Source organism: Clarias gariepinus, chromosome 13, assembly GCF_024256425.1.
Source record: "Clarias gariepinus isolate MV-2021 ecotype Netherlands chromosome 13, CGAR_prim_01v2, whole genome shotgun sequence".
Lineage (NCBI taxonomy): Eukaryota > Metazoa > Chordata > Actinopteri > Siluriformes > Clariidae > Clarias > Clarias gariepinus.
The window spans coordinates 7194669-7209760 of record NC_071112.1 but is presented as its reverse complement, the minus strand read 5'-3'; the positions used below and the strand labels follow the sequence as shown (position 1 = coordinate 7209760).

At 37.4% G+C, this 15092-nt stretch overlaps 1 protein-coding gene across 1 annotated transcript in view; it reads right to left on the bottom strand.

Annotated features, from left to right (window-relative positions):
* Positions 1–11407, bottom strand: part of rgs7a (regulator of G protein signaling 7a) — a 56107-nt gene extending 44700 nt beyond the window's left edge. The window contains exons 1-2 of the mRNA XM_053510525.1: positions 11233–11407; positions 9432–9557 (exon numbers count right to left, since the gene is read on the bottom strand). Coding sequence (XP_053366500.1) covers positions 9432–9509 — 78 coding nt within the window. The 5' untranslated portion in view covers positions 9510–9557; positions 11233–11407. The remainder of the gene's footprint in view (positions 1–9431; positions 9558–11232) is intronic.
* Between the last annotated feature and the right edge of the window lie 3685 nt (positions 11408–15092).

Sequence of the window (15092 nt, the reverse complement as noted above, 5' to 3'; positions counted from 1 at the left end):
CATTGTTACTGCATCCAAAACAACTAATAACATCCAATACAACACTATAAACATCACCACCACCATCATTATTACCACTACCAAAACATCAATACCATCAACACTACCACTTATACGACACTAATAACATCATCACCACTACCAAAACAACAACAATAACATCATCACTACCACTTAAACAACACCAATAACATCATCACTACCACCAAAACAACGCCAATAACATCCTGACCACGATCAAAACAACACCAATACCATCAACACTACCACTTATACAACACCAATCACATCATCACTACCACCAAAACAACACCAATAACATCATCACTACAACCAGAACAACACCAATACCATCATCACTGCCACCAAAATAACACTATTATATCAATAATATCACTTATACAACACCAATAACATCCTGACTACCATCAAAACAACACCAATAACATCACCACAACCCAAACAACATCAATAACATCATCACCACTACCAAAACACCAATAACATCAACAATACCACTTTCACAACACCAATGACATTATCCCTACCACTTATACAACACCAATAACATTATCACCACCACCAAAACAACACCAATAACATCCTGACCACCATCAAAGCAACACCAATACCATCAACACTACCACTTATACAACACCAATAACATCATCACTACCACCAAAACAACACCAATAACATCATCACTACAACCAAAACAACACCAATACCATCATCACTGCCACCAAAATAACACCAATATATTATCAACACTATCACTTCTACAACACCAATAACATCCTGACTACCATCAAAACAACACCAATACCATCAACACTACCACTTATACCACACCAATAACATCGCCACAACCCAAACAACATCAATAACATCATCACTACCACCAAAACTACATCAGTAACATCATCAACACCACCACTTATACAGTACAACACCAATTAAATTATTACTAAAACCCAAACAACATCAATAACATCAACACTGTCACTTTTACAACACAAATAACTTCATCACAACCACCAAAACAACACCAATACCATCATCACCAAAACCATCAACACTACCACTTCTACAGCACCAATAACATTATGACTACCACCTTCACAACACCAATAACATCCTGACCACCATCAAAGCAACACCAATACCATCAACACTACCACTTACACAACACCAATATCATCACTATCACCAAAACAACACCAATAACATTATCTCTACAACCAAAACAACACCAATACCATCATCACTGCCACCAAAATAACACCAATATATCATCAACACTATCACTTATACAACACCAATAACATCCTGACTACCATAAAAACAACACCAATACCATCAACACTACCACTTATACCACACCAATAACATCGCCACAACCCAAACAACATCAATAACATCATCACTACCACCAAAACTACATCAGTAACATCATCAACACCACCACTTATACAACACCAATTAAATTATTACTAAAAACCCAACAACATCAATAACATCAACACTGTCACTTTTACAACACAAATACTATCATCACAACCACCAAAACAACACCAATACCATCATCACCAAAACCATCAACACTACCACTTCTACAGCACCAATAACACCATCATCACCATTATCACCAAAACAACACCAATACCATCAATACCAGCATTTACACCAACCACACCAATACCACTATCACCACCAAAACAATACCATTAACATCAAGACTCCTATGAAAACAACATCACCCAGAACCAGGTCAGCACCACTATCAACATGAAGAACACTATCACTTTTACAACATTGGTAACATTATTATGGAAACCAAAACAACACCAGTACAGTGTACTACAGTATCAGTACCCCAACAAATAACAGCAAAACCACAACCAACACCAGTACACCACCAATAACATCACCACCAATGCCAAAACAACATTATTGCTGCAACCAAATTAACACCAAAAGCATTAACAACCACCATCAAGGTAGAATCAACACCTCCATCAACTAGGATGAAAAAAACATCAAAACTACTACCAAAATGACATTAGCATCAGAACTAAAATATCAGCCATATCACCATCAGACACTAAAACTGCATCAAGATCATCAGACGTAAACCAGAAACAACATCTCCAGCATTAATATTAACATTAACAACACCACTAACAGGAAATTTAACACCAGCAACAATCATCACCAGCAGTCTTTATGGGGCCAAATTTGATTTCCAGTTGTTTAAATGGCAACCAGGTTGTAATGAAGTAAAAAGGTTTGCTCCTGTCCGTAGAAACTGCAAAACGAAAGTGTTCATTTAAGCCATGTTAAATTAATAACTGTGAGATTATATTGGTTTGTGTGTATGATAACGTTAGCACAGCATCTTCTCCAGGATGTGGTTGTATTAATCTATTTCATTAGAGGTCTATGGATAATTGATAAATTACTGGTCAGGCAGAGAAATGTCCATGATGGAGCTCCTGGGAGTTTTATTAATGCTTATCTTCTAAACACAGAAACGAGAGATCCGATAGAAAATGGAAATGACTCGAGGTTTAATCGGCTTTTAGCATTTACAGTACGACTTTATACTGGAAGGCATCATGTTATTGTTTTCAGCTGATTAAAAACTTTTTTTTCCCGTCCGCAGAAAGTTAGCTCGTATAAAGCTAGCTTGCTGGTCTCTTCTTGTATGTGAAGTGCTGAAACATTTATTTCAGTTAGCTCAGGTAACATGCTGGAGAAGATAATAGTCAATGCCATGTTCTAGCCAACTTGTGAAGAATGCTTGGTTCTAGTAGTTAGGAATTACTTAATATATGTTACTCATGCATTGTCTATACCACTTTATGCTGTATACAGGGTTGCAGGGGGCCTAGAGACTATCCCAAGAGACTTAGGGCGCAAGGCAGGGTACTGCCTTGGATAATGTACAATCCATCACAGGGCACACACATGCTCATTCACACACTACAGGCAATTTTGGAATGCAAGTTAGCCTAATCTGCATGTCTTTGGACTGTGGAAGGAAACCAGACCACGTGGAGGAAACCCACCAAGCACGTGGGAGAACATGCAAACACTACGTACACAGACCCGAGGCAGGAATCGAACCCGGACCGTTAAGACAACAATACTAACTTTACCCAGCACAGAATGAGTACTGTGTGAGTGTGTGAGTGTGTGCGTGTTACTGTTGTCCCCCCTGGCCATAGGTCATAAGTTTTTGCTTCACTAAGACACCATAAGGCACACAGGGAAAATACGTTGAAACACGGTTCAGCTTTTGTCCTTTACACTGTTGTACAAAAGCAAAATGAAATGATTAACAGAAGCGGAACATGAACCTTAGGCACCCCTTTCCTAATGACCATGCAAACTCATATCACTGAGATAATGTTCATTGTTTAATAGGTTTAATGGGTGCAATGAAGCCAGCACTTATCATCTGCAAGACAAGTTACCGCTATAAACACCAGCTCCCTTGCTAGCTTTTCTTTTTCTCTCTCATCCAATTAATAAGAAAAAAAAAGACATGCTACTGAGAAATGGGTAAGTGCAAAATCGTCTGTTCTGCAGAATTGTGTGTTAACAAAATGGTAACACTGGAGGCTCCTTCCATTAATGTTGAATAGACCCACTCCGAGCGGTCACAAGTTCCAATGAATGAGCAGTGATTATAGAGACAATAGCATATTAGAACGAACGCATTTGACTCGAAAGGGGCATTCAAGTCAGAGCAGTACTTTTGATAACAGAATAACATAACACAGTTCTGAAAGTAAAAACTGCCTTTATTTCTCTAGATAATCCCCTGATACACTAATGCACTTATCCCAGTGCTGGCCTCCCAGGAACTCCTTCAATGGCCTTTTCTTTTAATGGAAAAAATGTAAAGGAGTTCTCTTTTTTGTGGGTCGATGCAGGACCTCATGCTGCCCACGGCCACTACTTGCACATTACAGGACCTCGGCTGGGAGTTATTGCCACATCCCCCAATCCAGTCCTGACCTCGCTCCGAGCCATTTCCGCAGGTTTGTGCATTAGTGTAGAGTAGGATTAGATAGAGAAAGAAAGGTAGTTTTCATTTACATGACTTACATTCTGGTATTCTGCACAATCAAAAGTCTCGGTTTGACTTGAACACCCTATTAAAAGTATAATCCTATACTTTATGCTACAGGCCAAAATACTGTCCAAGTCGTTCAACCATGCAGAAAAACACACACTTTCTGGCCATTTCAATTTAAGAACTGGAAGGCATCCTCTTTAGTGTCTTTTTGTCCCAATTCTCTGCAGATGTAAACACTAAGAGGATTCAGAAAGGATCTAGGCTCTGATCATCCCATGTCTGAAGAGATATGTAGACTGTGCATTTGTTAACTTGGATAGAGAGGGGATCCCTCTCACTGCTCTTCCTGGTGTGTGTGTGTGTGTACTGTATGTGTGTGTTGGTATAAATGGGAATGAGAAGTGCAGAAAGCAACTGAAGGGTGAAATGAAGAGATAGAAAGTAAACATGAAAAAGAACGACGGGGGAATGATTCACTTTCTCGTGCAACTCAATTGAATGAAGGCCTCATGAAAAAAAAAACTCAACACACTCAGGTGTGAAGTAAAGACCAGATACAGCGAAAATGTGTGTGTGTTCCTCTTCAGTGTCAGTAAGCCATTCATACTGCACATGAATCCATGTCGGAAACACCTCGCATTCCAGGTGGCACATAGAGCGGTGATTTGATATTATTTCTAACAAGCATAATAGAAAAGCAGAATGCCTTCGAGTCATTCGTCAGACGTAATTGTGGCCTGTCGTGTGTAATAAATTACGACGCACACTACAATAGATATGAATCACACACTGTAAACATACACATCTATGCATATACAGGCCACATAATAGAGCAGGATTTTTAATTAAAGGGGACCTACTATACAAAATTTATTTCTTATTTAATCATTTCTGGACGCTTACTGTACGTGGGTCTCAAAGCTTTTTTGTTCTCTTTCCATTTTTGACCGTAAAAATGTGCTTTAATATGCTGTTGAGATTTTCCACCTGGTATGACGTCTTTCTAGGCAAGAAGAAAAAAGAAGAGGGAACAACTTGATTTGCTCCTCCAGGGCTCCATAAAAATTTGGCAGGGGGGGAGCCCTAAAAAAAGCCCAATGCAGCAGGGAAAATGACTCACCTCAAAATAACGCATGACTTTTGATAGAAATATAATGTTTTTTTTTTTTTTTGTATATTATGTTCTGATTTGTTGAGAGAGTATCTCGATGGTACGAACTCAAAGGAAAGCTAGAAAGCTATCACTAGAATGCAACACAGGAAAGGTCATTTAACAGTTTACCTAACAATCAAATTATCATGTACAGCATGACCTGTGTGTAATTTCAGCTGTAAATTCTGCACATTTTGGAGACGTCTAAGGCTAATTTAAACTTGCTAATGGGTAAACAAGTAAAATATGGCATGTATACATTTAACACATACTATTCCCCTAACTACTATGAATTCTTTAGTATTTGCACTAAGACTAAGGTGTGTACTGATAAGACTGATCATTCTGAGGAGGAAAGGGGATCAGGAGCCTGAAGGCTTGTAGCGTTAAAAAAAAATCTAATTTAATCTAAAAATAAAATCTTCTGTCCCAGTTCCCTTTGAACCTTAAAGAATTTTCCAAAAGAACAACTGATGAAATTTTCAAAGGAAACATCAAAGGAACGGAGTTACTTTTAGAGATGATGGATCATCGTTTGTAGCCTTTTTCCCGAAGAACCTCTGGAGGAATGTACAGTTTAAGGGGGAAAAAGGTTCCTTGTGGATTTTGCAAGATCACTTTTAGAGTTTGTTGGGCAATTAATTAAGCTCGCTTTATTGCAGATTGGTATAGGATTACACAGAGAATACCTTAAAGGTTTATCACAGAGGGACAACAAAAGAACCGTAATATGTTCTAAAGCTTTTATAATTGTGAGACAAGGGCAAGTTAATACTGTATGTCATGAATCTGGGGAAATTTATTTAATGTTTCTTATTACAAAAATTCAAATATAAATATAAAAGTTTTATAAGGTTATGCTGCATGTGTACTTTTTTCCTACAGTGGGAGTCATCTCCAGTGTTTGATTTCTTGACAGGGAACCCCAGGCACAGGGATACACAAGTCGGTGTGCTCTCAGTGCCAGTCCTAAGCATGGATTAAACGGTAAAGGTTGCGTCAGGAAGGGCATCTGGTGCAATTTCACTGCCAAATCAAATATGCAAATCAGTTGATCTGCCGTGGTGAACCCTTACATGGTTTCTAGAAGCCCAAAAAAGGAGCGAAATAAAAAAATTTTAACCTTTAACTTTTTTAGATACTTTCTTTTTCTCATCTGCTAATAGAACAAGAATGTTTTAATTGAATATTTATTTTAAAATGTCTACAAATACTAGTAATAATCGTATTATTTATTAATTGTAATCTTACACTTAGCATACACACAAACACACACAGATTCCCCACTTGGATTTACTTCTATTGGAAAATGACTGCAGTGATTAACATGATTCAGCTGTTAACAGGTTATTTATTCCGAACTGATGCAGGGACAATCATGCCAAAAGACATATCCTGTGATCATGGCAAAGATGTTACTCTGATCAGAAGGGTGAAATTATTGCGGCAAGCAAAAAAAAAACAACTAAGGAGACTGCTAAAACTATTACTGATCATGAGAAGAGATTACCTAAATGTTTGGTGACATCATAGCGAAAAGTACAACTCATGGCGATGTTTAATAGTAAAAGTAAGAGCATTTTCACTCACATAATGCAAAGAGAACTTAATGGATCGGGACTAAACAACTGTGACTGTGACTGTTGTGAAAACCTCTTATCAGTGAGGCTAATAAAAAAAAGACAAATTTGACAATTCCTTGCTTTTTCTTTTTGCTTGGAGCATAAAGAATGCGAAAAGTGATGGAGTAAGGACAATGAGTCCAAATTCACCCTGTTCCGGAAAATGGGTGCTTTAGAGTATGAAAATAGGTGAGTGAAGTGATGAACCCATCATGGCTTGTGTCTTGGGTCGGGTTTAGGTTCATGAATGTCAGCTGATGACCTAAACAAACGGTTCTTGTTTTTCCATTAATAGATATTTTGCCAGTATCCATTGGAAAAGAGTGGTTCAGGGAGAATTAGGCATAATTTTCACACATGCATTGGCCACCAGAGTCCAGACCTTAAAGCCCATTGAAAATCTTTGGGATGTGCTGGAGAAGATTGCGCAACAGTCCAACTCTTCCATCAAAAATACAAGATCTTGGAGAAAAATTAATGCAACTCTGGATGGAAATAATTGCTGTGATATTGTGCCATGAGCTTATTTAAATGATGCCATGGTGAATATGTACTATAATCAAAGCAAACTGTGTTCTAACAAAAAAGATATTTTTTTCTCTTGGCTCGGCAGTGTATATTTGACTATAGTCAAGATTTGCACTTTTTATCTCTGTATATTGAAGAAAATTGGAAACAATGTTTATATTAACAAAGTAATAATGAATGTAGATCTGAAATTTTATATCTGACACAATCATTGTAGTGAACCACGTATTCTATACTGTGGAAAGCACTTGTATTGACAGATCTTACATCGATAAAAAACCCCAGTGTTGTTAAACCACTTTCAGAGTACTTTTGAGTCCAGACCTATAGAAACTCCCACGGGTGGTAAATCAACACTGTGGGTGATAATTTAACACAGGGATTTTGCTGTGTAGGCAGTTGCCATGGAAGATGGGAGATAACTATATTCTATGAGTGTTTATTAAGCCCACAGAAATGACAAAATAGCTCATTTTTCAATTGATTTAAAATTCCTCGTAATGGCTTAATTTAACTCATAGAGAATCGGGTGTCTTATCAGAGATAATAAGAGATAAAACAGTTTCACATGTGCCAGTGCTAAAACTCATTTAGTTAGCAGCAGTTAGCATGAGTCTTTCTGTAATGACAGCTAGCTTCCCGTCTGCCGTCTTCCCTGACAGATTAAATCATAACAATTCAGCTTATGAGTAAGACAAGAACAACCTCTTTGGTTCATTTGGGACATTATTAAACAGCTTGAAGACACATGACTCAATCTGAAAAGAGGAAGATGTGGATGGAAATGAAGAGAAAGAATAAAACATTTTGTTCGAATGAGTCGACATGTCACATAGAGTCTCAACAAGTGAGTCAGAACAAAAAGATTTCGAGTCTGGCTGACAGCCAAAGAGCTGAGCTTGTTTCCCTGACAGAGAATACTAACAGATCTAAAACCAGAGCACTCTGATTGTCAGCCTGTACGCTTTATACCCACAATGCACCTGCTACTCTACTCTACAAGACTCTGCTCTACTCTCAAAAAAAAAAAATTAATAATAATATATATATATATATATAAAACAGTAGGCTTTTATTATCCTGACAGTAATGATGAAGGAACACTAACGCTAATAATAAATAAAATTTATTATGCTAGCGGCATGCCTGGCCTTTTAATAAGCCCCCCATATGTAACTAGCAATGTGTTTAACCCCTTAAATTCCCAGAAGCCATAAGCAGGTTAAGGCTTATGGAAAAATCACATACATTTAAGTAATGAGATCATACATGATAAGCATGAAAAGTTGCAATTTATTGTTTAATGATTGCATGTGCATGCAAGTAAACATGAGACACCATATGATCTAAAAAATGAGAATTATTTATGCATCAGAAAAATCACATCTAATGTACTACGTGTACACGCCTACAGGTGATAAACGTATCATGGGAAAAGAAATCTGGCGACATTAATGTGAAAAAATAATCTTGTAAAAAATGTCATATATAAAAATATATTCTCAAAAATGTATGTGACATTTTTTTATTTATAAAAAAGGATAAAAATATGTAAATAGTGCAAGAAATACCTCATAAAAAGAAAAAAAATGCAATGCATGTAAATATATAAAGAAAATATATATTATAAACAATAAATTAGCATATGAAAAAAAATGTAAAGAAAAAACATTTCAAGTTCTAACCACATTTCTTAAAATGATGTAAAAAAAGCCATGAAAGTAAACAAATTAGAAAAGAAATCCATGTAAATGCTAATTAATTGTGTTATTGACAGAAAAAATATATACATGAGAAATTCATATTTTAAAATAAGTTTACTTTGTAAAATATCACATGTGAGATAAAAATGTAATAACAAATTAAAAATTCAACTGAAGCTTTCACAAAAACTACACAGCTCAACCCGAGGTTCAGCCCAAGCTCTGGACATTGATACCTATGCAAAAGTTCCAACTCCACAGCTCTTGGCTTCTTTATGAATTTGAACTCATAAAAGCGTAAACGCTGATATAAAAAAAAACTGTATCCTCAGTCTTACCTTCCTGTAGACCAATGTGTTGGGAGAGTCATCCATCTCTCCATTGCTGTTCTGGCTGACATTGTTGGTTTGTGCCATGTTGGCCAAAATCCTGTGCTCAAGAGCTTCTCCAGAAGACCAGCCAACCTAGTGAGGACAAAACAATGGATCATACAATCAAATCAATCAAACAGACTTCGCAGTGATCAGAAGGATGTGTGTTTGAATACTAGTCATTGAACCCTCAATGTTCAGCTTAGTTGTAGAGGTTTTATAGGTTTAGTTTTTCAGCATTTGCTCTTAGAAAAAAAAGCGTACTAAGGATACTGTTTCTTTCACTGGCACTATGGTGGGGTGGGGGATATGTTCCCTAAAGTACCTTTAAGTGTGTATATTTTGCCTTGACGTGTGAAATTGTTAATTCTTTTTAAGCATCTTAAAACATTTTAAAGGTACATTGTACCATACAGCTTTGCTGGTACCACTTCAGTGACAATAAAAGGTCAAGTTAAATACATTGCTGCTAATTTGTGGTTTGTAGAGATAAAGCCAAGACAGTCAGTTCCAAGTCCAAGATGACAAGACGAGTACAAACAGAAAGACTAGCCAATATTGTGTCTGAACCAATAATAATGAACATATATAGTGTGTGTGTCTGTATGTGTTCTACAGGGCCGGGCTAAAAAATCCACTGCCCAACTTCTTTTTTCTCCTCTTCTTAACATCACGACCAATAATCAATTTTGCTGAATTATTGTACACAGCATTGATTTCCTACAACAGAATGAATGCTCACTTTGCATTTCATTTTTTAAATGTACATTTCATGTATTTTTTTCCTTAAAATAATTACATAAAAAGTAAGCAGAAAGCATACAGTTTTAAAGGCATGCCTATGAAGTTTTAATTATTGGTCCACTAAATAAATCAATTATAAATATTATAATCTGTACATTATTGTTTTGCAATTTTAATAAAATCTTGTAAATGCATTAACTAAGCAAATGTTACAGTGCATTCATGTGTAGAAGCTCTTAAACTGTTCGCTCCTTTTATAAAATTAATTCTAATCAGGAAATTAGAATGGCAAAAAAAAAAAAAAAAGATTTTTTTTTTAATCAACAGGTAAACAAGGCGGTCTTATCAGACAATAAAAATGAAATCAGAGGAGTTTATATAAAAAAATGGAAGGATAATATAACTGCCAAAAACACAGGCAAAAATGATGATACTTTATATCAACTCTAACGCATTTCTGCAGTGTGGACCTCACTAAAACGTTGATCTTCATTATGACCCTGGCTGTAACCTATACTTGAACAAGACAACAATCTCCATCTGTATGTCTTGTTTAGAGTGCAGGGACCTGGCATTCTTGAGAAATGATAAAATATCCATTTATAATGAAAAAACAACAACAACAACAACAACAACAGTCAGCATTACTAGAACATCCTCTAGTACTGAATAAATGCCCAGATGTGTTAGGAACACCTTTCATGCATCAAGCAATCTCGCCTTGTGCATGTTTCAGCTCATCCACATGCAGAAGCAGTGATCAGTAGAGATGCCTACATATGCATAAAAACAAAACAAAAACACAACCCTTCACCCCCAGTATCAACATGGCCCCTGTTTGTCTTCCCCCCACCTCCATAAATTCAGCACCTCAGACAGCTCCGAACCCCCCGCAGCGCTTTAACCCGCTCGGGCTCATTCTTCCACGCGCGGCTCCAGGGCTCGGCTCGGCTCGTGCGGGAGAGAGAAATAAAGCCTCTGAGATGAAGCACAGTTGACGGATGTGTCTGCTGCGAGTCCTCACCTCACACCGCGCGAGAGGGAATCGGGAGTCCGTCAGCTGGCCGACATGGAAACCCGGGGATCAGGATGATGCATTTGAAGCCGTAAGAATCTGCAGGTCGACGGAGACGAGACAGCGATGCTGCTGAAGGACGCACGAGCACGCGCAGCCCGCACGCGCAGTCAGTCCGCCCAGCCAGCACCGAGCCCGCGCCGCGCAGACACGCACACACGCGCACAGAGAGAGAGAGAGAGAGAGAGAGACTTCATGAAGCCTGAATCAGGGACATTTAAACATGTGATGCACTGCTGTAACCTGATGCACACAGACTATAAAGAGACAGTCCGATTTTTTTTCAGTCAGCATTCAACGTGGGATAATATTGTACACTTCATATACTGTATTCTGCATGTGTCTGCATGATTGTCATACATGCATATATGCGTATGTTTCATTTTTTGTGCTTATTTTTGCAAAAACCCCGAGAATGAGAATGACACTATGTGAACTAAACTGATCATAATGATGATGACGTTGGTAGTAGTAGTAGTAGTAGTAGAAGTGTTATTATTATTATTATTATTATTATTATTATTATCATCATTATCATCTGCAGGCAAACTGTGTCATACGGGTCAAATAATAATAATAATAATAATAATAATAATAATTAAAAGATGAACACTCCCCCACTCTTACACTGTCATATTCCCATCAGACATAATACCGTACAGGTCAAAATATAGCATTTTCCCCAAACATGTGTTATGATCCACCACAACTGCTTTTCTGCCTTTTGGCTAAGATAAAGTATTATGATGCATCACATTCACTGCATTGCACATGTGATAAGGACACAAAGATAGCAATGCATTTATCAATAATGGTTGTCTTTAAAATATATGAAAACATTTGCACCTCTGATAGATACAGTAATGTTAACACGAGTTTTTAATTATTTGGCTTTTTTTTTTAATCAATCATTAGTCGGACCACAGTACTTCATTACATCCTGAAACATTACAGGTGTACAATAAACACTGTGGTTGGAGTTTTAAAGTTTTATTATCCATCCATCCATTATATATAATGGTAATCCTGTGTAGGGTTGTGGGGAGAAATTAGGAAACATAGGGCAAAAGAGGAGTACACCCTGGATGGGTTGTCAACCCACTGCAGGGCACAAACACACACACTCACACAGCCGAAACTACACTAATACACTACAGGCAAATTTTGAAATGCCAGTCAGCACATGTCTTTGTACTCTGGGCTGAAAAAGGAGCACCTTAAGGAAATTCATTAAGCACAGGGTGGAACATGCAAACTCCACAGACACACCAATTTAAGGCAAAATTCAAACCCCTATCCCTGTAGGTTTGAGGCGAGTGTTACCCAAAAGCCACCTTTATCTTACAGAAGCACAGTCTATCGCAGGTCTCCATATATTATCATTGACTCACACATAGAGGTACTTTATCACAACAGACCTGCATGCTTTTGGACATACTGTATACCAGAAAACCAGAGTACCTGGAAGAAACCAACACAAACAGAAGAAGAATATGTAAAATTTCATACAGACGGTAACCCCAGCTGCAGACTGAATTGGGGATGTGGAGTGCTGATACATGCTATCAGTTGTGTTGTTGTTACTGCTGTTGTTGTTGCCATACTAATAATACTTACAGACTAAGAATAGTACAACCGACACTTTTTGTACAAACAAATATAACATGTGAACAGATGGAAATGTATTTATTTCAAACAAATCTTGCTTCTTGAAGTAATCAGCCACATTAGTTTTACCTTTCTCGTGGACTTCTTCTCAAGTATTAAATACTATAGTATATTAGTCTATGCAATCATGCCATTTCTTCTGTTTGGCTCAGTATTGAATAGATTCACTGTGCTGGAGTAACTGTTGTGTATGTAAGTTACTGTCTCAGGACCTTACTGATAAAGTAGCACCCTCAGCTGCTCACCACTGGAAGTGGACTTCAGGCTAACCAACACATAGGTTTCCAAACCAAATCCTGGAGAATCCTCTGTCCTGCAATTTTTCAGTCCTTTCACATGCTCTAACACACTCATGGAGTAGAGTAATTAACAGCTTGTATGTGGTATTTTAAGACGAGTTGTTTGTTAAAGCAGAGAAAGCACTAAATTGTGTAATAAAAGGTTCTCGAGGAAGAGGGCTGTGATTTTGTGGTTGACCTTATTTGCATTGTTTTTTCATTTACCTAAAGATCAACACCTGGGCACGACAACACAAGGTTTCCAGGAACATATGTAGGTAGATATATAACAGTAATGTAAACCATAGATTATGAGGAAAACATGTCCAGGAAAGAAATTAATCCTGCTAGTGTTTTTATAATTTTTTCTTATTAGCGAAGATGTGCAATAAACTCTGGCACCTATAGTGGAAAGTCTACTTATCATTAAACTTTGCATCAGATTAATAACAAAATACATGAATGAGTAAGTGGCTTAGTGATTATCACTGTTGCCTTGCTGCCCCTCCAGCGTCTGGGTTCAATTCCAGCCTTGGGTCTGTGTGCATGGAGTTGGTTGGTGGGTTTCCACCGCGTATTTCGGTTTCCTGCAGGTTAGACTAATTAGCGTTCCCAAATTAGCTGTATTGTATAAATATTGATTGGAGGTCCTACCATGAGTGTAAAATGAGAATAAAAACAATGGTAATCATTCCTGGCTGCCACATTCCCTAGCTGGACTACAGAGGCTCCTAAATGGTTGGATAGAATAATAACATAGACCAGTGATTATGCACTAAAACACGTCCAGGACATGGATCAAAGCCTGCTTGTGTTTTTTTTTTTTTCTTTTCATTTATTTTTTTTATTAATATGTTGTGGAAGGTGCGCAATAAACTTTGGCAACCTAAAGTAGAAAGTCTAACTGCTTAACCATCAGACTTCTTTTTAAAATGTGAGTCCAGGACAATATGCCTAAAAGATTTTTAAAAAAATAAATAAATAAAGATTAAGCACCTTATTTCATGGTATAATGTTCTATATATCATATTGTAGACTATATACTGTATTTTTTGGGTGGGTGACTCAATGTGTTAAAGCTCTGAGTTATTGGTCAGAAAGTCAAAAGTTCTCTTAAGCAAGGCCCTTAATCCTGTCTGCTCCAGGGGTACCATATAATAGTTGACCCCAGCCTACTAACAATGATGGGATATCCAAATACTGTAAGAAAGAATTTCACTGTGCAGTAATGTATACTGTATGTGACGAATAAAGGCAGAACTTAACTTATTATATGACTATTTAAAGTGATAACTGAGTATAGCATGCGGATATTCAGCTCTAACCCACAGGCTGCACTCTATAAAAGCATTTAAGTGCTTCTTAGTATTATAATATAACACAACTAATAGAATTTATACGTTTAAAACACTCCTAATGAAATCAAAACCCTAAGATGTTCAGGACAGGAAGAGGACATCAGGAAACAATCCAGGCACGCAGGCGTCATCGAGGAACAATTTGATCTGTCCAATCAGCATTTCCAGGGGGCGGGGTTAGACAAAATCCTCCGTTCTGATTGGACAAAATAGCCATTAAAGTTTTTCTTCGATAGACGACAAAATACACAAGGGCGTTTTAGGATGAAAATGTAAGGAAATAAAGCATATAACGCCAGCGTTATTTAAATAAATGTTGTCACGATATGATAAAAAAAAATCATTGGGTTTGGGTTTTGCAAGGCGGATTGGCAGCGACCCAAAGTTTAAACGGAATTCCAAACGGCTTTCGCTTAAAAAAAGTGCACTTGATAGGGATAAGAATGTATCAGTTTTTCCCTCTGCGTAGGGCACATAAGTAGGGCGTGTGGTGTGATTTGGAACA